At 39.4% G+C, this 27,844-nt stretch overlaps 1 protein-coding gene across 4 annotated transcripts; it reads right to left on the bottom strand.

The window, feature by feature from the left end:
* Positions 1-184: 184 nt before the first annotated feature.
* AADAT (aminoadipate aminotransferase) lies at positions 185-21,860 on the bottom strand. 4 transcript variants are annotated; one of them, XM_059697642.1, is made up of 13 exons: positions 21,487-21,851; positions 20,722-20,890; positions 19,008-19,140; positions 16,433-16,507; positions 13,423-13,632; positions 11,156-11,221; positions 9,385-9,467; positions 8,817-8,913; positions 7,314-7,375; positions 6,998-7,062; positions 5,366-5,472; positions 2,073-2,174; positions 185-636 (listed from the first exon to the last, which is right to left on the bottom strand). In XM_059697642.1, exons 1-13 carry the CDS (start codon positions 21,551-21,553, stop codon positions 595-597), a joined length of 1,278 nt encoding a protein of 425 aa, XP_059553625.1. In that variant the 5' UTR covers positions 21,554-21,851; the 3' UTR covers positions 185-594. The 4 variants fall into 4 exon arrangements, 3 of the variants coding, with proteins under 3 accessions (XP_059553625.1, XP_059553626.1, XP_059553627.1); XR_009453010.1 differs by lacking the exon at positions 5,366-5,472 and having other exon boundaries at positions 21,487-21,860; XM_059697643.1 differs by lacking the exon at positions 16,433-16,507 and having other exon boundaries at positions 21,487-21,860.
* Positions 21,861-27,844: the final 5,984 nt, after the last annotated feature.

The raw sequence follows: 27,844 nt of genomic DNA, 5'->3' as shown, positions 1-27,844 counted from the left end.
TATTATGAAAAAGCAATGTAGTACATTTTTCTAAGTCCTGATTTCTCCTCCTTACTTGGAATTAATAAGTCTGATGCCTTCAGGTATGTTTAGTTTCAGAATTTTATTTTAAAGGGATTTTTATGGCACAACATAATATCTGTGGTATTCTTACTGAAATCATTTATAATGGTCAAATTCTAACAATTTTTGCAACAAGATTTTATTTTCCTAAAACATAGAAAAAGTTTACATTATATACCATTTTGAACTTATATTTTTACATTTTCAAAATAATTTACTACAAATGTTAGTTTCAAAGAAAATTTAAGAGAAATTATAAAACAGTTACAAAGTTCTTTACAATAAAATTCATGACAAAAATAATTTTTTTCAAGTTGAAAATTTATCAAAAGGTATACATGGATTATAAATATATTTTGGCAATATGGTGGATATAAGGGCACTTTAAAAGTTATCTAGTTAATGACTACAGATATGACATGTTTGATGAAACACAATCTGTAAGTCTTAATCAATGATCATTTCTTGCTGCTAAAATATTGAAGTAATTTATTTAAAAAGTCCATGAGTACTATGAAGAGTTTGATGTCTTCACAAAGATTCTTTTATAAGTTCAGCTAATCTCTGGAAGGCCTAAAATAGAAAATAGATAAGAATTAATGAAAGTAGGGTACTATTTAGGAAAAGTTTGTCAGAATGTTAAAAATTCAAACAAAGAATATCCATCTAAGGGTGAGATAAAGCAGTGAAAACCAAGTTTACTAGTAGCATCAGTTTTATCATGGTCGGATGCTGTCAGTGTCATAATATATGTAGATATAAGCATATCAGATTCCCAGGATTTTTATTTTGTTGTTCGTGTGGCCCTCAAGGTCACCACTTTCGATTTTCTCTACACTACATATTATTTTTTTATGTAATCTCTCACCTACATATACATTATATATAGTTGAAATTGCCCAAATCTATTATATAAAAAAAATATAAACCCTTGCCGAGTGGCTCAATTATTTGGAGCATCACCCTGTAAATGTGGGTTCGATTCTCGGTCAGGGCACATACCTAAGTTGTGTGTTCGATCTCTGGTTGGGGTGCCTACAGAGGCAGCCAATTGATGTTGTTCTCACATCAATGTTTCTCTTTCTTTATCTCTCCCTTCTTCTCTCTCTAAAAATCAATAAAAACATATCCTTGGGTGAAAATGAAACAAAACAAAAAAATAAAACTTATGAAAAGCATATTTAATGACATGAGAAAGCAAATAAAGAACCAATCCATCTACAAAGATAGGTACCAACTCATTTTAAGGTTAATGGCACCATTCAATTTATGGGTCTTCTGCTTGGATTCCCAGACATACAGTTCTGAGGAACTTGTTTCTTTGCTTCTTATTATTTTGGTTAAAGCTAGATTTGTGATTAATTTGAGAGTATTATTCCCTTTGATTTGTTGATATTTTTTTTCCTCAATGAGGGAGACTGGCCTCAATTTGCACTTTGGGCTCATGTTAATTCTATGGAGGAAGGGAAGATATTTTCTTCATAATATATTGGTGGTCAATGAACATTGTTTAGTAGGTCTGAAAACTATTCTTGAAAACAAAAAAATTAAAGTCAGCATCTTCATTTGTCTATAGAAGTCTAGCAACAAAGTGAATGTGTCTTTTCATGGCAGTTCATGACTTTTCAACGAATACTTTCCCCGCCCCCCAGAACCCCAAGACCTAAAAGCAAATGTAACTCACAAAATGAACACATGCACCAAAACCAGAATTGAGCCCTGGCCAGTGTTGCTAAATGGTTAGAGTGTTGGCCCATGCACTGAAGGGTCGTGGGTTCAATTCCTGGTCAAGGGCACGTACCTGGGTTGCAGGTTCGATCCCTGGCCCCATCAGGGCATGTGCGGGAGACAACAAATAGATGTATCTCTCTCATATCAATGTTTTCCTTTCCCTCCCTTTCTACTCTCTCTAAAAAATCAATGGAAAAAATATCCTCAAGTGAGGATTAACAACAACAACAAATTAGAACTGATATCTAGTGTTATGCTGAAGAGAATACTGTACTTACTATATCCATTTGTTCTGGAGAAGCCAACGAGAAGGATGCTCTAAAGTAAGAGCTAGGAGCTGAGCTGTCAATGTAGAAAGCATTTCCAGGAACCATTAATATCTAAGAGAGTTTATGGAAAATAAGCGACATACCATTAAAGAAAAACTGAAAGAAAATATAGGTAAATCAAATCTCAGAATGGGGAAGGACTTTTTAAAATTAAAGGCAATTAAACAAATCACAAGGAAAAAATAATTTTATGTAAAAATCCTGTATATCATACAATAAACAAAAATAAACACAGAGAAACTGGAAAAATGTTTACAATAAATATGGCAAATACGACATCTTCACATATAAAGAATGCAGAATGGCTGGGTGGGGGTTGTCAATTGCGGAAACAGGAGAAATATGTAAAACTTTAGACAAAAAAAAAAAAAAAAAAGAAAGAAAGAAAAAAGAAAAAGCCCTGGCCAGTTTGGCTCAGTATTAGAGTGTTGGCCTGTGGACCAAAGGGTCATGGGTTCTATTCCCAGTCAAGGGCACATCATACCTCAGTTGCAGGCTGGGTCCCTGGCCCTGGTCAGGGTGCATGAGGGAGGCAACCAATTAATGTGTCTCTCTCATGTCGATGTTTCTCTCTCTCCCTCACTTCTTCCCTCCCCTCCACTCTGTCTGAAAATCAATGGAAAAAATATCCTCGGTTGAGGATTAAAAAAAAAAAAAGAATGCATAGAAATAGAAGAAAAACACCAGAATTCTAGCTTTTATAGGTAAAGGGCAGCTTACAAAAATAGAAACAGTAACAACCATGAATAAATGTTTAATCTAACTAGAAAACTAAGTTCAAACAATGAGATCCATTTTTAAGTTATCAAATTTGGAAGTGACTTTTAAGCTGAAATCTGAAAGGTGTTGGCCAAGCAAAAAGTAGGGGAAGAATATTTTAGGGAGATGATACAGAGTGTAAAGGCCCAGAGATGGGAAGAAAAGAACTGAAAGAAGGTAACAAATTTAATATATAAAGCAAAGGATTAACAATGTTGAGCAAGTGTGCCAAGATGCAGTGGTGAAAACCACTGTGATTCTTGAGGACCACTGTGGCAGATAGCTCACTGTGGCAAAGCACATTTCCTTTAAATAAGGAATAAAGGAAAAGCAGCCACTTATTTTCTCACCCCCCAAAGACAATTGCTGTCAGCATTTATCATTGGTCCTTTTGGATTTTTTTAATACATATTCATGTAACATATATATGTGGCAAAGCACAAATATATTCTATTCCCCAGCCTCTTTCTAATTATATGTGGACACACGATTGAATCCTAGTCAATGGATGTGAAGTGATGTGTGCTACTTCTAGGCCTGATCCATAAAATTCTTCCCCTGTGTGATCCACCATGCTCTTTCCATTTTGTAGCCATGTGGACTCTCTGTGTTGAAGACTGAAGAGCAAGGAGATGGAAGGAACCAGGGTCTCTGAATCACTGCTTGGAGTACAGTTGCCTAAAGATCAGTTACTTGAAATTTTATGTGAGTCAGAAATCAACGTCAATTATGTTAAATCTTTGAGATTGTTAATGTAGTACAATCATGATATTCAAAAGTATTAGTAACTGCTTGTTGTTACATGGTACAAATCTGGGCACTGTCTGCTAAGGTAAGAGGAGTAGGGAATGGAATGATTTGGGGGCACTCTGGGGAAGAGATTTCAATGGAGAAGATAGGTTTTTGTGTCCTTAATAACAATAAAATGAAAATCATTTTTCCCAATTTAGCCGAAAAGTTTTGGGATGTGCTAGGAACAAATTGCTGTACGAGAAGGAGGGAGTGGTAAAAATCTCTGTAAGATGACCGAAGTCTGAGCTAAGGCAGTGGTGATAAAATTGGAGATTATTTAGAAAAAGTAAAGGTACAGGCAACAGGATATCTGGAATAAATGAAAAGGACTGAAAAAAGAAGTGCAATAAAATATGAAGTCTATATCCTTAGCATGTAGCTCAGAGATACATACAAATAGCCACTTAAAAACTGTTCTTAAAGATAATGGCATTGATAGAAAACTAAAGAAAATATAAAATTGATTTGTTATACTAAAATATATTTCTTTGAAATAAACCAGTTACATATTTAGTAAGTACCTACTGTGTGTTGTTGCTAGGATTAGAACAATGCACAAAGGATGAGTCTTTCCCTCCAGTAAGATGGTTAGAGAGGATGAATGAGTTTCCCAAGGGAGTGAGGCTAGCCCAGAAATCCAGCCAGTTGCTAGGTCTAACCTTTAGACTGCTTCATCTCATAGGTACTAGTAGGGCACTTGCCACCATCAACACAATCTGTTCTTTTTTTTTGTTTTTTACAATCTTCTTTGGTATCATTTATTCTATTGCTTCATGGCAAAAATTGATACTATGAAATGATACTAGAAATAGATCTTAGTGTTTACAAAAGACTGATAAACATGGTAAGAGAATTAATTAATGGAGAAAGGATAATTTATTTGGTAAATTAGAAAGCTATACAGAAAAATACTTGGATTTCTGAGATTACTCAATGCCCCTGAATGAAATCTAAATAGACTTATGATTCAAGTACAAAGGGAGAATTAAAAAACATAGAAGAAATCATCATGGGCTAATTTGAAGTAAAAACAGCAGGATAGAAACTTTTCTGGGTAATTTTAACCATGTGAAATAATTGTGTAGCCAAAATATCAGCGATACACAAGCTCTTCAAGGAAATACACCACAAATGGTCATAAAATCTGGGTGGTGAAATTGAGCTATTTAAAAATTTTTCATTATATTTTTCTAAGTTTGCTACCATGAATATGGTTTACTTTCATAATGGGGGGGGGAGGGTAGGGGGCTCTATTTTAAATACTAAAGGCTAATGCCTACTGAGCATTTACTAGTCTATGTGCTTTATATATATTTACTAAATTATCATAACAACATTATGAGGGAGAAAGTCTCATTATTACTAAAACGCAGGGAGGGTAACTTGCCCAAAGCCACACATCCAGTAAAGGGTGGAAATGGGATTCAAACCTAAGGAGTGTGGCTCCAGGGACTGTGCTCTTACCATTAAACCAACCAGCAGCTGAGATCAACGACTATATTTCCATTAATTTAGACCAGAATAATAACTATGTAACCCAAAAATCTATTATGATTTTAATAATGAGATAACATATCTGATATTAAAACATGATGAGTTGGGGTGGTAGGCGATGATAAACATCACTCTCCATTTTTATTTAAGTAAGAAATTACATTAAAGTAACAGTATAATTATTTCTGCCTTTTTACCTCTTTCTTAATGGCTTTTTCTTCAATCAGTTTTTTTACATCAGAAATGCCCTTAATTTTAATCCATACAAACATCCCAGCAGTAGGAGCATGCCACTCTGCCAAACCTACAAATAGAAGAAGGGAATAAATATCTGCTGAAGCTATATTTGATAGCACATATCATTTAGACGAGATCGGGTGCGTTCAGGGTGGTATGGCCGTAGACAGCACATATCATTTAATGACATAATTGCAATGACTATAAACTAGTATTTCCATAAAAGTTCCTTCAGTGATAGCATTTAAAAATATATAGTTTTATGAGTCCTGAAAATTGATGGTCTGAGTTTTATTTTTTTTAAAAAGTGAGTAAGCCCTGGGCAGGTAGCTCAGTTGGTTAGAGCGTCGTCCAGATGCTCCGGGGTTGCAGGTTTGAGCCCTGGTCAGGGCACAACCAATACTCACCCAGTGAGTGCATAAGTAAAAGGAGACAAATTGATGTCTCTCGCTCTCTCAATAAAATAAAATAAAATGTGAATGAGAAAGGGGGTGAAGGCAGGGAGGGAGACTCGTGTGTGCCTATTTACAATTTTAGTCAGACTTAGGGTGGCACCAGAAGTCTAGTGTCTGTCTACTTCCTTTAGTTAGACCCATACCTGAGCCAAATTTGACTCTTTCAATCTTAGAAGAGGATTCTTCAACTCTTTCTAGATTCTTCCAGTGTTTCAATCAATGCTATCATTTATGTAATAGTTTAGAAGTCCCATGGATTAAAGTTTTTATCAGAATGTAATTAATTATGAAAAGAAGTACTTAAAATCAGGAATTCCAGTTGCATTTGTAGGCTTTATGTTTCATTGAGTATTAGGATAGAGTAACCAAGAAGGAAGGATAATTATTTTCACTTTAATTATCTTTTTGTTGCTGTTGATTAAAACCTTTTCTTCAGCTCCACTGTACAAAATGGTAGAATAGTACTCTTTATCAAAAAATAATTATATTTTTATCAATACTTCACAGGAAATAAGCTATGACAGTATTAAGGGATAGATATATTTTGCTTACTGTTATTCATACCAAAGGTATTTTTCATGATATAATTAAAGCCATGTAATTCATTTTACTTTCTTATTATTAAAAGAAAATTAAACCCACCCTGCAATTAAATTAGCAATAGAGAGTATTAGACAGATAAATGAGGTTAGTGATTAATAGGCAAGTCATTTGTAATGAGAAATCCTCTGTAGATTGTATTAGTATTCTGTCTTTAGATAATCCAGCTAGAAAAAGAATATGTTGTTTGTTTCACAATTCCTCTTCTATTTAGAGGAAAATTTTGAAATAACTCTAAAAAGTTTTGAGTATAGATGTTATTTAGCTTGAACTAACTTATTGCTGGTTGATTATTAGACTGATTGGTCTTTTGTTTTTTTTAAGGGACAAATTCTTCACAGCAGCTAGGTAGAAATGGGTCAGGGTTTACAGACTGTTCCTTCTGAGATTATTTATAGGGTAATATTTTCTTGGCAAGAATACTCCTGGACTCTTGTTTCTTTTCCCCAGGATTATTAACAATACTAAGCAGTGTTTATCACCCACTTACTTAGGTACTGCTGTTTATCGAAGGACAGGGGTATATGTTCTACTCACCACTTAACCACTTGTCTGCAGCTTTCAGTAATGCATCCTTCTGCTTCCTATAGTAATCAATAACCCTAGATGAAGAAAACAGTGAAAAAGATGTGTTCAGTACACTGACTGCCGAAACTAAGAGGCTCTATAAGAATCCATTTTCTATCTTGATGAAAATGAATGCCATATAAGGAAATAGAGCATGTTTATTTGACTTGTCTGGTGGTAAGTTTTTTACCACTATGTTTTTTCCTTTATTGTGGAATAATTAAAAGTCGAAAATTATAAGGCAGAGTCCATTTCTATGTGGAAAATGGGACCTGAAATGCCTTACCTCTCTATGTGGGCCAGGAAGCCCTCCTGTCCCCACTGGTGAAGAAGCTGCGACACCAAGAGCTGAAAGAGGTGAGACAATAACAGGGGTCATGCTTCATCCTCTACCAGGTGTTTTCTGCCAGTCACTCTTGAGTCTATGTAAAGCACCATAAGAAAACAGAACAAGCTGACCCTACCAAGCTTTAGTCAGTCAGTGATTTAGAATAAATGTTAATAACAAAGACAATGCTAATAAAGTGACAAATATTTATAGAGTACTTGCTGTGCCAGAAACTATGGTAATGCATTAAAATAGTTTAGCTAATTTAACTTTGTAATGACCCTATTAGGCAGGTTATTATTTCTATTTCACTGATGAGCAAATGAGGCACGAGGGTTGTTAACCTTCCTGAGGTCACACAGCTCGTCACAGAGCCTGGGTGCGAGTCAGAGGGCCCAGCTGCAGATCCATGCCATTAATTACCACACTGCACTTCCTCTCTAAATATAAAAAACACATAGTAGGTGTAATATATAAAATTACATAATATATCTGGAGATTTTCTATCTAAAATGGAAGTTCTAAATGTCATGAATGGATAATGAAGTCTTGTTAGTAACAGAGAGAGAGAGAGAGAGAGAGAGAGAGAGAGAGAGAGAGGTTCCCAAACATGATAAAGTACATTATGGAATGTAAAATATCAAACAAACATCCTATTCTACATAAATTCTTCTATGCAGTTAGGTAGCAATTCTATCCTTAACATCTAATTCTATGGTTGCATTAGGGATAGAGCCAATAACTTCTCAAAGCTTGTGAGGAAATTTACACATTCTCTAAAATTAACTTTTTAAAAATTAAAGTACATACCAACCAGTGTCTTTAGGACAGGTTAGCACATGTGCAGTGAAGTCAATGAATCACTATTCAGGTTTGCAATTCTTGTTCTCATTACAAACTTTAAGACAAAGAAGCCCAAATTATATTACTGCATCAAGCCCAGTTCCGTTATGTGAAGTTCAACAGTTTTTATGGAGTTCCTGGGCTGGATGTGAGGGACAGCAGAGGAATAAGATAGCCAACTCTCATGGAGTTTAGTCTCTGCCACAAAATAACACCAGATTAATTTGATTCTCATCTATAATAATAAAAGCATAATAAGCTAATTAGACGGGACGTCCTTCCGGGTGTCCTTCTGGACAAAGCCGGGGCTGCGAGGGAAGCCTGGGATCCGGATGCCTGCTGGCAGCTGGAGGGAAGCCCGGGTTCCGGGTGCCAGAGGGAAGCCAGTGCCAGCAGCGGGGGGAAGGAAGGCCTACTCTTGCACAAATTTTGTGCATCGGGCCTCTAGTTTGTCTATAAGAGTAAACGCCTGCAGTGCCAGGTTTGCTGACTCACTACATACTGGAACTAGTATCCGTGATTTCCCTCCCTGGCACCTTAACTCAATCTTACTTGTCAAGATCTATTTTCTATTCTTATCTAATTAAAATTTTTTTTCTACTTCTAAATTGTCCTTACCTGTGTAAAAGTACTGGGGTGCAATGTTGAGACTTGTGTGTGTAAAACAACTCTCTCTATCAAGGGTTTTGGTCCTGTTATAAACCCTATTCTCAACCTGCACACACATAAAAAAAGAGAGAGTGAGAAAAGGTACAATACTACTGTATTAACAATGAATCCATGTCATTTTCCTGATTTCATTAGGAAGAGAGCTGTGGCCTGGGGGCAAATGAACCTAGACAATGAAAGCATCCTGATAAAATTAACCACTACTTACTTAAAATTCAAGTGTACATTTAAAACATAATGCAAGTCTGACTAAGCATTTCTAAATGTGCTCCTTCATATATGAAACTCCAAACCTGACCAGTTCCTCCACAACTTTCGATGAATGCCCAGGTTCCTTTGACGATGGAGATGGACAGAGAGAGAGAAAAGGCCTATATTCATATTGATAATTTAACTGGTGTTTTAAGGCAAGTAGAATACAGGCATCTTAAATGAGAATTGCTTGGACAGAAAGCTACTGAGGCACAGTTTCTATCTCGGTTAGATCCAGCCTGAAGTTAGAGACACAGCGCCTTACCCAGAGGACAGAACTTTGGAGAAAGAGTCCGCTCTGATGACACGCCCGTCAACGTCCATGGAAAGAAACGTTGGTACCCAGGGCTTGACATGGAAAAGATAAACACTGTTGGTCTGAGAACTCTGTTAGTGACTATGTAATTCCTTCATGTAGAGACTGGAAAGGATATGGATTCAAATAACAGTAGCACAACCATCATTTCCATTACCTTTATCCAAACCCTTTCAAATGGAATAAAAACAGATGCGTGTTCTTTTATTAGTATCTGCCTGTCTTCATGACTTTTCTGCCAAAAATGCACACAAGGGTTTACTCATTTGCTCAAGATCCATTATGAATTTGCCCCAGGGGCTAGAGGAAGAAAAAAAAATATGGGCCTTGCGAGAACCAAGGTTCTGAAATCCTGTAAGGTCCCCATGATGCCTGGCTGGCCTGATTGTTGAAATAAAATGCATCTCAATAAAAAAAGAAAAACTAGTTTGGATAAGATATAAGCAGAGGGGACCAGCAGCATTCAGGATTGTTTACAGAAAGAATTCTGCCTCTTAGAACTAGAAAGATACAAAGATGAGACCAAGGGTGAGAAATGTAGTCAACATGAAATACTGACTTCAGTTTTTACCTAAGAAGTAGATGCACACAAGAAAAGGGGGCATGATCATGTTGAGAGTGGGATACAGGTTGGCAGACATGATATTCATTCAGGTAATACATGTAGGAAAATAAAGAGTTTTTCTTTTCTGTAGATTTAAAGAAGGAACCAAGTCCAGGTATATGTTCTCTGCAGCCCTGAGAGGAACTAAAGATAGTGTTTGATTTTGAAAAATCAGGCATTGGGATCATGTGTCACTACTACTGTCCATGAGGAAAAAATGATCATAGAAAGTGGCATACATATAGAGTGGGAAGGAAACTTAAAAACCCATTCTTCTGCAGATACTATCCAGGACTTTCATGACAGGACTGGCAAAAGTGTTCTGCTGCCAGTAACGCCTTATCTATGTCCATAATGGACATCACTCATTGAGCACAGCCCTTCTCTTTCAGCTTGAACACAGCTTCCAAATCCTTCTCAGACATCATGCCAGTCAACTACTATCAAGAGACTGGAGTTGAGGCCTGGCTGGTGTGTTCAGTGGTTAGAGCATTGGTCCTAACTGAAGGGTCATGGGTTTGATTCCCAGTCAAGGGCACATATTGGGTTGCAGGCTCTATCCTTGGCCTCGGTGGGGGCATGTGTGGAAAGCAACCAATCAATGCATCTTTTACATCGATATTCCTCTCTCTCTTCCCCTTCCTCCCTGCCACCACTCCCTCTAGAAATCAATGAAGAAAATACCCTCAGATGAGGATTTACAAAAGATGAGAGAAAGAGAGAGAGAGAGAGAGAGCGAGAGAGACTGAGACTGTAGTTGACACCCAAGAGGAAACCCACTTTAGATCCCTGGTACGATGATTAAGGAGCTATGCACTAGGATCTGGAGTTCAAGACCATTAGCCCTGACTTTCTCTCTCCAAATGTATGGTAGAGAGAACCACATACTATTTTTAAGCTAAGTAATTTCTGGAAAGAGGTGTAATATAAGAAATGAAAAGTACTAATTCCATAATAAAACTAAAGACTAAAAATGTTGAAGTGGTAGCAAATTAAGAATCATTTTTAAAATTCCAATGTAAAAGTGGATTAGCAGACAGGTTAAACTCAAAGGCAGGGCAATAACTTACAATAATTTATCTTTTAATTGTGAAACAACTTCACATCGTTACTTACCTTGTTGAACTGGAGAAAATAGTAAGGATCATCTTCTATTATGAGAAAATCATATTTTCTTGCAAGCTAAGAAAAGGTTAAAGTAATACAATTATTTCTTAAGAGCTATCTAAAATTAAAAGTATTTGGAATCAAAATTCTTTGTATTCATTCATTCAAGAAGCTATTGAGTGCCTATTGCCTATAATGAAGATAAACAGATAAGGCTCCAAAAGCTCTTGTTCTCCTGGAACTTACATTCCAGTGGGAAAGACAGAATATACATAAGCCAATGGATCATGAACAGAAGAAATATTGGGTGGAGGACTTCAAGGCTAGGCGGACATTAAACGGGGTGATGTTTGAGAGAGAGAGAGAAAAAAAAAAACAGAGTAGCTATTTCAGGTTGAATCATGGGGAAACCCTTCCTGACAAGATAACACAAGATCTCAGAATGACAGCAGGGAGCCAGTTGTGCAAATATCACGGAAGAAGCTTATAGACTAACAGATGAGCAAGAACAGGGACCCTTGGGTGAGACAACAATTTGGCATATTAGAGAGAAGGCCAGTGGGCTGCAACAATGATGGTAAGAGACTGAGAATAGCTGACCAGGTCACCTAGCTTTTGGATTTTATTTTCAATGCAAGGGGAAGCCACTGGAGGCCTGTAAAGAGGACCATAGACTGGCTTTACATTTACATTTCAGCAGGGGAAGGACATGAATGGCTGCTGTGTGGTTAGAGGTCAAGAGTGGAGGGCAGTGGGGTCCGGTGAGGAAATGTCCCAGTAGACCAGCAAGGGAAGAAGTTGGTGTGTGAGAAGATAGTGAGAGGAGTGGTAGTGGAGGGAAATGAATGGATTTGGATAAATATGTTGTCAGGAGAGTCCACAGAATGGATTAGATGTAGTGGGTGCGGGGAGGAGACGGGGAAAGAGAGGAATAGAAGGTAATGAATCATGCTGGCACAGTGTATGGAGATGGAGAATGGGAGGGGTTGTGAATGAGAGCTTTGGGGTGTGGCTGGCCAAAATCAAGAGCTCTGTGTGGCTATGTTAGGTTTGAATTGCCCATTAGACATTTACATGGGATGCTGTATACAGAAGTTGGATAGAGAAGTCTGGAGTTCAGGCATCTCCATCATAGAACGCAATTTACAGGCACAGAACTGGATGAGCGATGGAGCCAGGAGTGTGAACAATAAGAATACGGCAGTACACACACACTCAGTAAAAGGAATTTTTTGAAATATCTCTTATGATTCCATTATATGATTAATTTCTATATTACTTTAACATAGGCTTGGTACTTATGTTGAAAAACTATTCATGTGCAAGGGCCGGGATCATAGTCAGTGCTTATGCTCTCTCTCTCAAACATCACCTCGTTTAATGTCCACCTAGCCATTGTCTAGGCCAGCGGTTCTCAACCTGTGGGTCACGACCCTTTTGGGGGGTTGAACGACCCTTTCACAGGGGTCACCTAAGACCATCGGAAAACAAATATATAATTACATATTGTTTTTGTGACTAATCACTATGCTTTAATTATGTTCAATTTGTAACAATGAAAATACATTCTGCATATCTGATATTTACATTACTATTATTAACAGTAGCCAAATTACAGTTATGAAGTAGCAACGAAAATAATTTTATGGTTGGGGGTCACCACAACATGAGGAAGTGTATTAAAGGGTCGCGGCATTAGGAAGGTTGAGAACCACTGGTCTAGGCAATAGGCATAAAAAAGACTTTACAGAAAAGCTTGTTTCTCTTATTTTTCAAAGATTCCTGCATAGCTGCATATTTGCTTGATACTTCAAAAAAATGTTTATGGTGAAGAACTTAGGCATTGTTGTCAGGTCCCTAAAATAGACTTTACAAAAGGCACATGCCTCTTATTTTTCAAAGAATTTCGTTGTAAATTGAAGTGACAATGAGCAAGAAAGAAAAGAGACAAGTTGGAAATACAAATATATAAAATAATGAAAATCAAATTTTGGAGTCAAATACCAAATGACCTCATAGAATTTAACATCAGACCAAGAATGCTATTTCTTTTTATGAAAATATCAAAAGGAAAGAAAAATCTTAGCGTTAACAAAGGCTGTAGTAAATTCTTGTGTTTAAATTTATTAGGATTCTTGGCATAGATGACTCCCTCTTATTAAAAATTATCTCCCTTGAAAGCAAGAGGCTAATAAGAAAGGAAACTTGCATAGCGCTCTTCTAAAAGGTCAAAAAGAAACAGGAACATAGCCACATAACACATTCTTTTAAAATACCTCATAGATTTCCTTTTTGCGGTTACTTGTTAATGACTTTCCAGTAGGGTTGTCGCCATTTGGGACAGTATAAAGAAATTTGGGGGTGTTTTTCTCGGGGTTCTTTGAATCTTCTGGTTTCCATTTGGAAAGTATTTCTTTGAGGGAGTCTGGAATAATCCCATATTCATCACTGGCAATGTTAATCATGTTGCAGCCCAGTGGTTGCAGCTGTTGAGCACATAGAAAAAAAGAAAGTCCAAGATTCAGACCTGATTACAAAATGTGTCATTGATTCTTCTTATAATAACTAAGAATGTTACCCTTTATGCCCTTGAACATATAACCTGCAGTCAGCTCTACCGCCCGAGGGTTTAGATTGTACATTCTAATTCTATTGTTGCCCTGGGCCAGATTCCGTTATTGTTCAACAATAGCCCCTGTCAATTTCCAGAGTAAGGATCCCACTTCCTTGCTCAGGCTTGGCCGTGTGTCTTGCTCTGGCCAATAAATTGTGGGTAGAAGTGATGTGTGTTCCTCCCAAGCAGAAGCTTCAAAATCCAGCTTGTGGTTCTCTGAAAAATTGTTTTACACAGTGGCTGCACCATTTTACATTTTCACTAACAATGTACAAGGATTTCAATTTCTCCACATAGTTACCAATACTTACTATGTTCCACTCAAAAAGAAAAGCCATCCTGGTGTGCAATAGTATCTTTTTGTGGTTTTGATTTTCATTTCTCTAATGACTAATGATATTGAATATTTTTTCATGTGCTTCCTGGCCATTGGTATATATTCTTTGGAAAAATGTCTATTCAAGTCTTTTGTCTATTTTTAAATTCATTTGTCTTTTGTTGTTGAGTTATAGGAGGTCTTTACTAGTATATATTCTGCATAGTAAGCCCTTATCGGATATATGATTTGCAAATATTTTCTCCCATTCTTTAGGCTGTCTTTTTGCTTTATTCATAATGTCCTTTGATGCTTCAAAGTCTTAATTTTTTTATGAAGCCCAATTATCTATTTATTTTTATTGTTGCTTGTGTTTTTATTGTCATATCTAAGAATTTAGTGCCAAATTCAAGGTCAAGATTTGCCCTTATGTTTTCTTCTAAGAGTTCATAGTTTTAGCTCTTACATTTAGGCCTTTGATCCATTTTGAGTTAAAATTTTATGTGGTGTGAGGTAAGGGTCCAATTTCTTTCTTTTGCATGTGGAAATCCAGTTGTCCCATTACAATTTGTTGGAGACTTCTTTTCTTATTTAATGGACTTGGTACCTTTGTCAAAATCAATTGGCCATAGATGTATGGGTTTACTTATGGATTCTCAATTTCTACTCCATTGAAATATTTGTCTATCCTTACGCCAGTACCATACTGTTTTGATTATTGTAGCTTTGCAGTCGGTTTTGAAATGGGGAAGGGTGAAGCCTCCAACTATGTTTTCCTTTTTCAGGATTCTTATGGCCTCTTCCAATCCCATGTGAATTTGAGGATTGGCTTTCCTATATCTACAAAAAGGCTATTAGCATTTTGATAGGGATTGCATTGAATCTGTAGATCACTTTGGCAGTTTTGGCATCTTAACAATATTAAGTCTTCCAACCCATAAATAGGTGATGTATTATATTCTTTTGGATGTTATTATAAACGTAAAATGTATTTAAATTTTCTTTTCAGATTGTTCACTGGAAAAAGAAATTTTTATAAAATCAATTATTATTTGTTAATCCTCACCTGAGGATATTTTTCCATTGATTTTTTAGAGGGATGGAAAAGGAGGGGAAGAGACAGAGAGTAACGCTTATATGACAGAGTTTGCCTCCCACATGCACCCTGGCTGGGGATCAAGCCTACAACTGAGATATGTGCTCTTGACCAGAATCCAACCCGTGACCCTTCAGTTCACAGGCTGACGCTCTACCCACCGAGCCAAACCAGCTAGGGCTATAATATCAATTTGATTTCTACTTAGGAATGTTGAGAAAATATGCCTTTCATTAAGACTAGCTAACTGCTTTACATATTTTTGTAAAGATAATATTAAATTTGATTAAAAGAGAGAACCAATGAAATATGAATCAATAGAGCATAAAAGTCATCTCCTTCAACTCCCCTATTTTAGGCTAGAATTACTTTTGCAACATTTGTGTTCAGTGGCAATCAAGGGTAACTGAGCACCTGCAGTGATGGGCAGTCAGGTAAGGCTGTTAGGGAAGGCTCAGGGAGTCAGGGAAGGCTGATGGTTAGAAAGTTGCTATACTGAGTTGAAATTGTTTCCCTGTAGTTTCCAGCCTTTCCCAACTTAAGGACATGCACAAGCAAATCTAATTCTTCTGTCACATGGCTAACTTTTATGTATTTGAGGATAATTCTCATGTTTGTTGAGTCTTCTGTTTTGGGGGAAAACAGCCACAGTTCCTAAAACCATTCATCATACAGTATAGTTTCCAGTTCCCTATTCACTCTGACTACTCTTCTCTGACTGCTCTAGTTTGTGTACATATCTATCCTAGGGTATTGTGCCCCAAACGAACCTAATTCTCAGCAGTGTGTTCTGACCTGTGCACAGCAGAGCCAGATGGTCAGTTCCTCTTTCTGGTTATTACAATCCCATTAATTTATCACTGGAGTGGAAAGTCTTAATTATACTATATTAGTTTACAGTTATAGTAAACTGACATATAACATGATTATACTTTGGCATATGGCAATTCAAGATGGTAATGAAAAAATAAATATTTGTAAATTAAACCACATTTCAAGTGAAATATTAAGAAAACTGGACATGATTTGTACAACCTAATTTAAGCATGTATTCATTTAGATTTGGTAAAAAGAAATGTATAAAGTGGAGGGTATATTTAAATAGTTAATATAGCTTGCATATGTCATGTACAATTCTCCTGTTTACAGGTGAAAGACATTATTTTATTTTTCAGTGGCCAGGTCATTCTAATGATGCAATGTTTTTTTTCCTATTTAGTATAAGAAAGAGAGCTGCCTTTTGTAGAAATGTATACTCACAGCTTGAAGTGTTCCTGAATAAACAGGTTCATTTAGGAGGATATTATCTCCACGATTAACGATCATTTCAAACACCTAACAAAAGAAGAATAGGTTGGCTTGCATAGTATTATTTCCATTCTTAGAGCCCCTTCCCTCCACCACCCCCCATTTTAGTTTTAACTCATTAGGAATATAGAGTAGGAGTTGGCAAATATTCTGGAAAGTGTCAGAGAGTACATATTTTGTGGGCCATAGTGTCCCTGTGGTAACTACTTATCTCTGTCTCCGTAGTGAGAAAGAGCTACAGACAATATGTAAACCAGTGAGTGTGGCTACATTGCAATAAAACCCTATTAACAAAATCAGATGAAGGCTGGATTTGCCTCTTAAGCCATAGTAGCCAACCTCTGTTCTAGGTTTAGATGAAAAATAACAACTGGTTTGGCTCCCAAAATTCATTTTATCCTTTTATTCCTTCTTTGAAAATGTATTAATATTTACCATAAGCCAGTCCTGTATAAGGTATGATGATAGAATGATGAACATAATGACATAGTTTTTACCGTCATAGAGGTACTAGTCCAGGAAAGCTAGGCACTAGTTAAGTAATTACTCAAATAAATGCATATTTAAAAGTGATGAATGCTATTAAGTACAGGTGTGCAATGTTATAAAAGCTCATCGTAGGAGCTCTTGGGCATTGAGGAAACTCAGGATGTTCAGAAACGGTTTCCCTGAGGAAGTGATGAGTTGGGGGTAGGGGTAACAATAAGTACATTTTGAGAAACTGAAAGAATTCTGTGGCATGAAGCAGAGTGTAAAGAGAATGGAATGAGATGAGACAAAAGTGGGCAGAACCCATACCATGCAGGCGCTAGGCCAAGTGAGGCCAGTAAGAATTTTAAGTAGAGTGTGGAAAGGGGGAATCACATGGTCAGATCTGCTTTTTGAGAAGATCATTCTGGCTGTAATATAAGAGGATAAAAGAGGAATGGAATACATGTAGAGAGTTTGGGAGGGTTTTATGATTATTTGGGACAGAGAAGAGTAGTCTGAACTAGGGTAACGGCAGGGGATTTGGAGAGGAGAACTGAGAGGTTATTTTGGAAGTCAAAACCAACAGAACATAATTATGGACTACAGAGACACAAGGAAGAGGAGGTGTCAAGAATGACTCCTAGATTTTTGGCAATGGAACTAGATAGATGGTGGGGGTGGTGCCATTCACTGAAAAGCAGACCCAAAAAGTTGTCCATGTCTGAGGAGTGTGTTTTGGTTTGAGGTGTCTTCAAAACATCTCGTAATGATGTCAGATGGACAGATACACAAATGGACTTGAAAGGAGCTTGGAAGTTACTAGCATCTGATTGATCACATGGGTGTGAATGGAAGCACCAAGAGATGGTGAACAGATGAAGGGGAGCAGAGGTTCCAGGGCTGAGCCTTGAGGAACTCCAATAAATAATGGCTGTGTAGAGACCACTGCCACGGAGGCAGGCAGGTGGGCCGGCAGAGAGCTGTTCCATGTGGTGCTGAGAGCACTAGAGGAGGAGAGCGGTTCAAAAGGATGGGAGGTCAACAGTGTTCAAGGATATTTAGAGGTCAAGTAAGACAAAGGTTGAGAAATCGTAGGAGGTTTTGCAGTCAGTATGATGCATACTGACATCAATAGAGCCAGACAATAGATCTTTCCAGCTTAACCAAAGGGGTCTATTATGACTAAATCTTACATAAATCATGGAATAATCCTTTCTTGCCTTGTATTGTTCACAATTCCCGGTTCAAGCCTCTCCTTTCTATCATGTTAACAACTTACATCTCTCTCTTTTTTTTTTTTTAAATAACTTTTTTATTGATTTCAAAGAGGAAGGGAGAGGGAGAAAGAGATAGAAACATCAAGGATGAGAGAGAATTATTGATCGGTTGCCTCCTGCATGCCCCACACTGGAGATTGAGCCTGCAACCCAAAGCATGTGCCTTGACTGGGAATTGAACTGTGACCTTCTGGTTCATAGGTCAATGCTGAACCACTGAGCCATGCAGGCTGGGTGATAAACACTGCCTTTATAATTATTCAAGGTGTGTGTACACATTTTTTGGGGGACACCATATAGAGCTAGAGAAGCACAGCCAGGAGGAAGACAAGATACAAGCAGTGGTGAGCACAGATAATTTATGTAAGCAGACATGTAAAGGCATCACATTTCACCTGAGGAGTATCAGGATATCCCCTCTAAAGAATTTAAAAATTATATTGAAATCTCCTAACTAAAATAACATAGAACAAAATGTAACCCAAATCTTTGAGCCAGGTAAAATTAAGCAATGATCACTAATGGTTTTGGTAGGAATTGAGTACTCCTTTAGGTGGGAACCTGTTTGAATGACTCATAGCTCTCAGTCAGTGACCACATGTTCTAGGTGTAAGAAAAATCAGGTTGGTGGATGTCTTTAAGTTCCCTGTTTATAATTCTAAGTAAAGACAAGAAGACTACCAGAAATTCACAAAACATGATCCTCTTGCTTGCCAGTGAGAGATGATTGTATTTATGGAAATACTTGATTTTTAATGTGTGGTACCTTTTAGTCTTACCTTACAAAGACCTTCTTGGCTGCCAGTTGTGACACATATATCCATTTGTCCTTGACTGGATGGATAATGGAGGGTGGGAGGATTATGCAATTTTACTTGTAACTGTTTTAGCCAGGACAACAGCTCTGGGATTCTAAAGCATAAAATGTATTTTCAAATTTATAGAGGTAAATGTCATAATATTAGTAGAGAGGAATTAAGTGGTAGCCATATACTAGGTACTTTATACATTCAATTTCAAAATCCTCAAACACTTTTTGCCAATATTAATATTCCCTATTTCCAAGATAAGGCAACAGATGTAGAGATTAAAAAATTCACATAAAGTCAGTCAGCTAATATTTGAATCTACATCTTTCTTAGTCTAAAAAACCTATAGTTTTTATTTTACAATAGAGCAAACACAATAATTGATTCTTTGTTCTACTCAGGAAAATTTCCATAAGCTACCTAGAAATTCAGGTCCCCAAAGTTCTTTGTATCATGGAAGGGAAGGCCTATGTATATAATACATATCTAACTTATATAATAAAAGGCCAGTATGCAAATAAACCAAATAGAGGAATGACCGGTTGCTATGACGTGTACTGACCACCAGGGGGCAGACACTCAACACAGGAGCTGTCCCCTGGTGGTCAGTGCACTCCCACAGGGGGAGCATCACTCAGCCAGGAGCCCTGAGTGGGCTCACAGCTGGCGAACGCAGCAGCAGTGGCGGAAGCCTCTCCCGCCTCTGTGGCAGCGCTAAGGAAATCCGACTGTCGGAAATCCGACTGTTGTGAGCCTAAGTTGTCAGTCAGACATCCCCTGAGGGCTCCCAGACTGAGAGTGCGCAGGCCAGGCTAAGGGACCACCCTCTGAGTGCATGAAATTTGTGCACTCAGGGCCTCTAGTCTATCTATATAAAAGCCTAAGCAACTGAATGACCGAATGACTGGTCACTATGATGCGCACTGACCACCAGGGGACAGATGCTTAACACACAGGATCGGGCTCCCTTTTGTCTGGATCGGGCCGGAGGGGATCGGGCCGAAACCTGCTATCCGACATCCCCCGAGGGGTCCCAGATTGCAAGAGGGTACATGCCAGGCCGAGGGATCCCTAGTAATTCATATATATAGGGCATCCCCCAAAATGCATACACACACTTTGAATAATTAGAAAGGCAGTGTTCATTAAAATACACTGCATTTTCAAAATTGAACTATCAGATTGTTAAAGTATGTATACATTTTGGGGGGATACTCTGTATAAAACCTATATTACATCTCAATATAGTTTTCCATCACAGTAACTCTATAAATTATCATTATAGGATCAGCTAAGGAAAATCTTAAGGAATGTGTTGTAGCTTGCCTTTAGGAATAAAAGACATTTGAACTGAGGGCAATGTGTTTGCATAGCTGGGAAGGGAACAAACGTCTTAGAAAATTGCCCAGCATTTAAAATTGCTGCTTCCTGGAGCATCCTTTTCCTCCCTTCTTCTAACTTGCTTCTTCACCCATCTCTCTCTCTCTCTCTCTCTCTCTCTGGTGAGAAGTCACCAAGGAGCATTCAATATCCTGTTGCTTTTCATTCTTCTTTGAAAACTCTTCCCCAAACCTTCCTAACTGTTGAATACTCCAGTTAAGAAAAAAGACACGTCACTTTATCAGTGGCCTTTAGAATATTGCTCATGAAAATGAGCCAGCAGAATTGTATTATCTATAGTTACCCAGCACTTTCAGAATACTGAAGGGCTCTCTTCATGATCTGTTCATCAAACTGGATGGTCTTCCCATTGTCTATGGTGATAGCAGCAGTCTTAAAAGGGAACGTGTTTGGATTTGGTGATCCAGTAGCCAAGGAGATGACAGATTTCGGTGCCCTGCTCTGTAGCTCAGCTACAATGAACATGGAAGAGAAAACTTTCACGGAAAACATTCCTAGTTCTGTATGTTGCATTACACTCAATAACACTGTCAAGTTAAACAATTTCTAGTGATAGGATGCTAATCTAACATAGACATAAAATAACTTTGTCGGGACCTACTTCACCGGTGGCGGAGCTGAGGAGTGGAGGTGTCCAACTAAGAAGGCAGAGTGATCAGCATTATCTAGTTAAGCAAAGAGCCACAATGCCAGAAAACCCTGCTCCATTTAGCCCCCACCTGTCTGTCTAGCTTCGTGGCTTCCCCTTTTCTCTCCAATTTACCAGGCCTTCCTCACTCTGCACGCGGCTGCACACTGTGTCTAATCCCTCTTTAGGTCCCGGGAAGAGCCTTTTTAGACAGCACATCCTCTCTCTTACAAGGCCAAGTCCCACAACAGCCAGTTCTCCCTGCTGCTGCTCCCTCGCTGCCTTCAGTTCTAACTCCAGTGCATGTCTGCACTCAGAGCCTGGCTCACAGTGAGCTTTCCCTGTTGAATGAATGCAACCAAGTGGTGACTGTAGGCACCACCCGCACCCCGGGGGGAGGGACGCTGCCCCAGCACTCACTAAGGACGCGGATGGGAGAAGGCCGTCTGGCTGCGCTCCTCGCGGTGATGAACCGTGCGTAATTCATGTCTCCGATCCCCAAGCACCAGGCGCCTTCTTCAGTGGCTGCAGACTACAACCGAACAGCCGCCTCAAGGGCTGCCTCTTCAATCTTGAAAAGACACCGTGGCTGACCGCCAGGCTCAGCCCGGGTCCTCGAGCGCAGTGCCGGCAGAGCGCCTCCGAAACTCCGGGCTGGATCCAGGCGGCACCGCGAGCCTGGGCTCTGCTCGGGCCTGGGGCGCGAGACAAGATTAGGAAAGTCCACCCGCGGAGGATCGGTCCACTGGCTCTCGCGATCCCGCACCCCACGTGCTGCGGCCGCAGCATTGGCCGAGGCCGCGCCCCCTCCCGCCCCGCGCCGCAGCCTATAGCTGGCGGGCCGCGTGCACCGCCCGCCTGGGTCATGGCCCTCGGTGCACGGGCCTTGGGGGCGAGGGCGCGCTGCGAGGCACCTGCAGACCTGGGCCGGTGCCTGAATCGATTCAAAGCGAGTACGACTCTTGACCTTGCGGCTGGGAATCGCTGCAAAGGAAGCGTCCCAGCAGGCAAACGCAACCGGCTGGCCTCCGGCGGGAGGGCTCCCCGGAGCGGGGCCGGAAGTCCCCCACGATCCTGATCGTGAGTACCACCTGGCGGCTGCTGTGGTCCATTGCAGCTGCTCCCTGAACTGCTTTCAGCCTGGCGCTTGCTGCGCGCAGCTTTTCTGGCTGGTCTCTGGCCACGCAGACAATGCATTTTACCCTCAGACCACTGTTGTGTAAAATACTGTCCTTTTAAAACAAAAACAAAAACAAAACAAAACACAACTATAGGCACTATTCTGGGAAGGCAACGGGGAGATGATTGCCCGTGTCACTTTCTCCAAGAGCTGAGCATTTTAGGGAGAGGGTGGAATGTTGACAAAAATGTTGGAAGAATCACTCGGAGGGTCTCCTCAAGTTTTAGAGTGTCTCTCCCCCTTGGGTTTTTTGACCATTCATATGGCCTTAGGTTAGATGCGTATGTCCAAAGAGATTCATCTAGTTGAGTCAAGCACCTCACCCTCTTTTCTTACAGAATAATCCTCCCTGTCTTCCACCTCTCTCCTCGCCACCCGGTTTTCTCCGTGATTTCTCCTTCCCGAACCACCGACATGGAATGCACAGGGTTTCCATGTGAGTACATGTGAAATGATTTTGGGACAATCTCTCGTATTCTTCAATGGGTATAAAAAAGTCATTTACTTTTTAAAAAAAAAACCAAAAACACACAAATTCAAAACTGGATTCATTCATTCAGTAAACTTTGATTGAGTACTTCCTGGATGAGCAATGACACTGCCACAGGGCTCCCTTCTAGAGGAAAATAGACTGGTCCAGAGAAGACCTAGCTAACTGTACTTATCTAGGTCATTGCAACAGAAGGATGAGGTAACCGGCGAAATCTTCATGCCAGCAGCTGGGTAACAAGGGAATATCTTCCGTAAAGCTGCTAGAAACCCAAGAGGCAGTAGGGTTCTGGATTCAGAGATTTGAAGTAGTTTAAATCCCACTTGATGGCTTACCAGCTGGACGTCTTTGGCCAACTTACTTAATCTTTCTGTGCATCAGTTTTCTCACAGGGCTATTAGCAGGATTAAATGAGATAATCCATATTAAACTGATTAGCATGGTGGCTGACACACTGTAAAAGCACTCTGTGAGTATTAGCTGTTATGAGGAGTAGTAACAATGCTTTTAGCAGAACTTAAGGACTCAGCCTCTGCATGTTATTGGCTAGAGAAACTATGTGACAGTTTTTAAGGCAGATCGTGTCTTTAGTTATGTCACATATACCAAACACCACAGGCTGAGTGACAAACAACATAAATTAATTTTCTCACAGTTCTGGAGGCTGGAAGTCCAAGATCACGATGTTGGCAGGTCTGTTTTCTTCTGAGGCCTCTCTCCTTGGCTTGCAGCTGGCCACCTTTTCACTGTGTCCTCAGTGGCCTTTTCTCTGTGTGAGCACGTATCCCTGCTATCTTTCTCTTTTTTATAATGATACCAGCCATGTTGGATTAGCCCCCATCTAACAGCCTCATTTAACCATAATTACCTTCTTCAAAGCTCTATTTCCAAATATAGTCACTGTGGAGTTAGGACTTCGGCATATGAATTTTGGGGGACACATTAAGTCCTTAACAGAAGTTAAAACATCAAACATTAACCTCACAGTTTTCATGGGTTGGAAATTCAGGAGCAGCTTGGAGGGTGGTTTTGGCTCAGGGTGTCCCAAGAAGTGGCAGTCAAGATAATGGTCAAGGCTGCAGTCATCGGAAAGCCTGGTTGGGATTGGATGATCTATCTGCTTTTAAAGTGGTTCATTCACACAATGTATTCATTTTGTAGGGCTGGTGTAACAAAGTACCCCCCCCCCCAAAAAAGAAAAGAAATTTATTGTCTCACAGTTCTGGAGGCTAGAAATACAAGATCAAGGTCTCACAGGGTGGCTCTTTCAGAGAACTGCAAGGGAGAATCTGTAATGTGCCTCCCTTCTAGATTTTGGTGTTTTGCTGGCAAATTTTGATGTTCCTTGGCTTATAGTTGTGGCACCCCAATCTTTGCCATCATTACCACATCATTCTCCCTCTGTGCATGTCTGTGTCCAAATTTCCCTTTTCTTTTTTAAATTTATCTTTATTGTTTAAAGTATTACAAATTTTTTTTCTCTACTGACCCCCTCTATCCTGCACCCACCCTGGCCCTCCCAGGCCTTCACCACTCTATTGTGTCCATGAGCTATGCGTATATGCATACAAGTTTCCTTGTTAATCACTCCCCTCCCGGACCCATACCCCCACCTTCCCTCCGAGATTCTGCACTCTGTTCCATGTTTCTGTGTCCCTGGATCTATTTTGTTCATCAGTTTATTTTGTTCATTAGATTCTACATATGAGTGAGATCATGTGATACTTATCTTTCTCTGACTGGTTTATTTCACTTAGTATATAATAAATGAAATAAGACAGGTCCATCCATGCTGTTGTAAGTGGTAAAAGTTCTTTTTTATTACAGCTGAGTAGTATTCCATTGTGTAAATGTACCACAGCTTTTTTATCCACTCATCTGCTGATAGGCACTTGGGCTGTTTCTAAATCTTATCTATTGTAAATTGTGCTGCTATGAACATAGGAGTGCATATATCCTTTCTGATTGGTGTTTCTGATTTCATGGGATTTATTCCTAGAAGTGGGATCGCTGGGTCAAATGACAGTTCCATATTTAATTTTTTTGAGGAAACTCCATACTGTTCTGCACAGTGGCTGCACCAGTCTGCATAACCACCACCAGTGCACGAGGGTTCCCTTTTCTCCACATTCTTCTGGGGCATAAAGTTCTACCTTATTCTTTTTAAAAAATTCAGATGATGTACTTTTCAGTTCTATAATTTCCATTTAGTCCTTTATAAAGTTTCTATTTTTCTGTTGAGATTAACTCTCTTTTCATTCATGGAAGCATGTTTTCCTAGAACATTCTGGGCCAAGGAAAACACTAATAGTTGGCTTAGCATAGTTATAAGAGTTCCTTTCAAATCATTGTCTGCTAATTCAAACCTCTGGGTCATCTCAGATGTTACTTTCCTTTGTCCTCCCCCTCCCTCTCCCCCCCCCCCCCCCCCCGCCACTAAGTAATACTTTTCTGGTCCTTTACATGTTGAGGAATTTTGAATTTACCTCAGCATTGTGAATGTAATTCTGTAGAGGCTCTGAATTCTGTTATCTTCCTCCAAAGAGTGTTGAGGTTTTTGTTTTAGCTGGTAATTACCTTGGTTGGAATCAAAGTGTAATTCCTATCTCTTGGGTAGCAGTTCAAATCTCAGTTCAGCTGTTTTACCTTTAGCTCAGCTGCTTTGAGTCTTCGCTGTGCATACATGGCTCAAGGATTAGCCAGGGACTTGGGCAGAGTTTATGTAGAGAAATTGGGATGCCCCCTCTCAGCCTCTCTCCTTGATGGGGTTTTGCCCTTCATTGTCCAGCATCTGTAGTTGCCCTGAACTTTCTATCCGTTTGTTTTTTAGACCAGAGAGACTGGAGGTTTTCCATTGGAGTTAGCTGCCTTGTGAAGGGTTGATTTTAGTCTGTTCTTTGCTGGAAGTTGTAAAAATGAAGATCTCTTCTCCCAAGTGTAGATTCCCGCAGGATTTTTCAGGCTTTTGTTTACTTTCCAGAAACTTCAGGGTCCTCCCCCTCTTCTTTTTGTTCCCTCTCCCCTCCCCTCCCCTCCCCTCCCCTCCCCTCCCCTCCCCTCCCTCCCTCCCTCCCTCCCTCCCTCCATCCCTCCCTCCCTCCCTCCCTTCTTTCCTTCCTTCTTTCCTTCCTTCTTTCCTTCCTTTTTGTATTTTGCACAGAACTTATACTTGTTAGCTGCAGGAGGTTTGGGTCCAGCAGGAACATGTTTGATTATATCCAAAGTGTAAAACTATGGCTGTGGATTTTTTTTAAAGGGATGGGAGACCGTATAGTGTAGTTAGTGATTATGGCTTTGGAATTAGACTGCCCTGTTTCAAATCTTAGGCTTACCACTCTGTGTGTCCTTGGGCAAATTACTTAACCTCTTTATGTCTAAGTCACCTAACCTGTAAAATAAGATAAAATTGTTACCTATTTCATAGGATTATTATGAGTATCAAGTGCATATAATTTGCCTTGCAGGTCTGATATATAATAAGTGCCTAATAAATGTCAGCTATTTTCATTCTTATTATTGGCAATAGTAATAATGATAAAAGGGTAACTCAGAATATTCTGAGAAATACTACTTAAGAAAGATTTATCTCAAGGATTTATTAAAGCTTAAGGAGAGTAAATCAGTTATACTAAAAAGAAGTATTAAATGCTTACCAAATACAAACTGTGGACTGAGTTTACTAAGACAAATAACATAGAGTCACTATTTTTGATGAGCAAGTATACATGTAGGTATATTCATTGGGTGCTAAAAGTCAACAAATAATGATAGAATAATGTGAAAAATACAATTTTCTGATCAGAGTACATATATAAAACACAGAGATAGGAGTGATTAATTTTAAAGGAGATACTTATTTCTCATTCAACACATTTATCACAGAATCTATCCATAATCTGAGAGAGATTTAAGTTTTAGACAACCAAGTTTATTGTGAGCATTCTGGCCTAAAATCTGTAGCAAAGAGAGATGTGCAATATTATCTCATAACAGTATGGACATTAATTTAGAACAGAAATAGGGATTTGGGGGCTGTTGACTTTTTACTTAGCAAAAAGAAGTATGCAGGTGACAGCTGAAGCAAGGTTTAAGGTGGGCAGCAAGATATTGTTCTTTTTGTCAAGTCAAAGGCCCCAGGACAAGGACTGATTTGAAAAATAATTGTTTGACATTTCCTATGTCCAGTGCTTTAATAGGCACTGGTAAGGGCTGAGAAGAAAGGCACACAGTGCTATATATATATAACTAGAGGCCTGGTGCATGAAATTCATGCACGGGGTAGGGTAGGGTCCCTAGGCCTGGCCGGTGATCAGGGTCAATCTGTGGGGCAACCAGCAGGGCGATCAGGGGGCCCCTGCTGGCACCCACCTTGGTCAGCCTGGGGCCTGCAGGCTGGGGGCAGCTCCTGCATTAAGCATCTGCCCCCTGGTGGTCAGTGCATGTCATAACAACCCGTCATTCCACCGGTCATTGTGCCCTTTGGTCAATTTGCATATTAGCTTTTATTATATAGGATGGCATAGTGATGTAGTCCTAGGGTTTGAAGGGAGATAGTCCTTCAAAAAGGTGATGTTTCCACTGAGATCTAAAGGTTGAGTAGAAGTAGGCAAAAATAGAGTGGGTGAGAGTGCACTTTATTTATTTATTTATTTGAAAGGCTAAAATATATATTTAAAATATTTAAAAAATGGTTGAGAAAGCACCTGTGCAAAGGTGAGGGGAAGTCAGTTTTAGTCACGAGGAAAGCCACTACCCTGTGTATTTTTGTAATTTTTGCTTCTATCTCTATAAGTAATAACTCCACATTGCCATCACATGCAACTAAGGTCAAATGAGGTAAACTGCTCTGCAGTGAGTTCATCTACTTAGAAAGCAGTAGGTGATTGCCCTGGCCAATTTTGCTCAGTGGTTAGAGCGTCAGCCTGCAAACTGAAGGGTCCTGGGTCGATTCCAGCCAAGGGCACATGCCCAGGTTGTGGGCTCGATCACCAGTGTGGGGCCTTCAGGAGGCAGCCAATCAATGATTCTCTCTCATCATTGATGTTTCTATTTCTCTCTCCCTCTCCCTTCCTCTCTGACATCAATAAAAATATATTTTAAAAAAAAGA

The sequence above is a fragment of the Myotis daubentonii genome, chromosome 5 (assembly GCF_963259705.1).
Source record: "Myotis daubentonii chromosome 5, mMyoDau2.1, whole genome shotgun sequence".
NCBI classification, from domain to species: domain Eukaryota; kingdom Metazoa; phylum Chordata; class Mammalia; order Chiroptera; family Vespertilionidae; genus Myotis; species Myotis daubentonii.
This window is presented reverse-complemented; position numbering and strand designations above follow the sequence as displayed.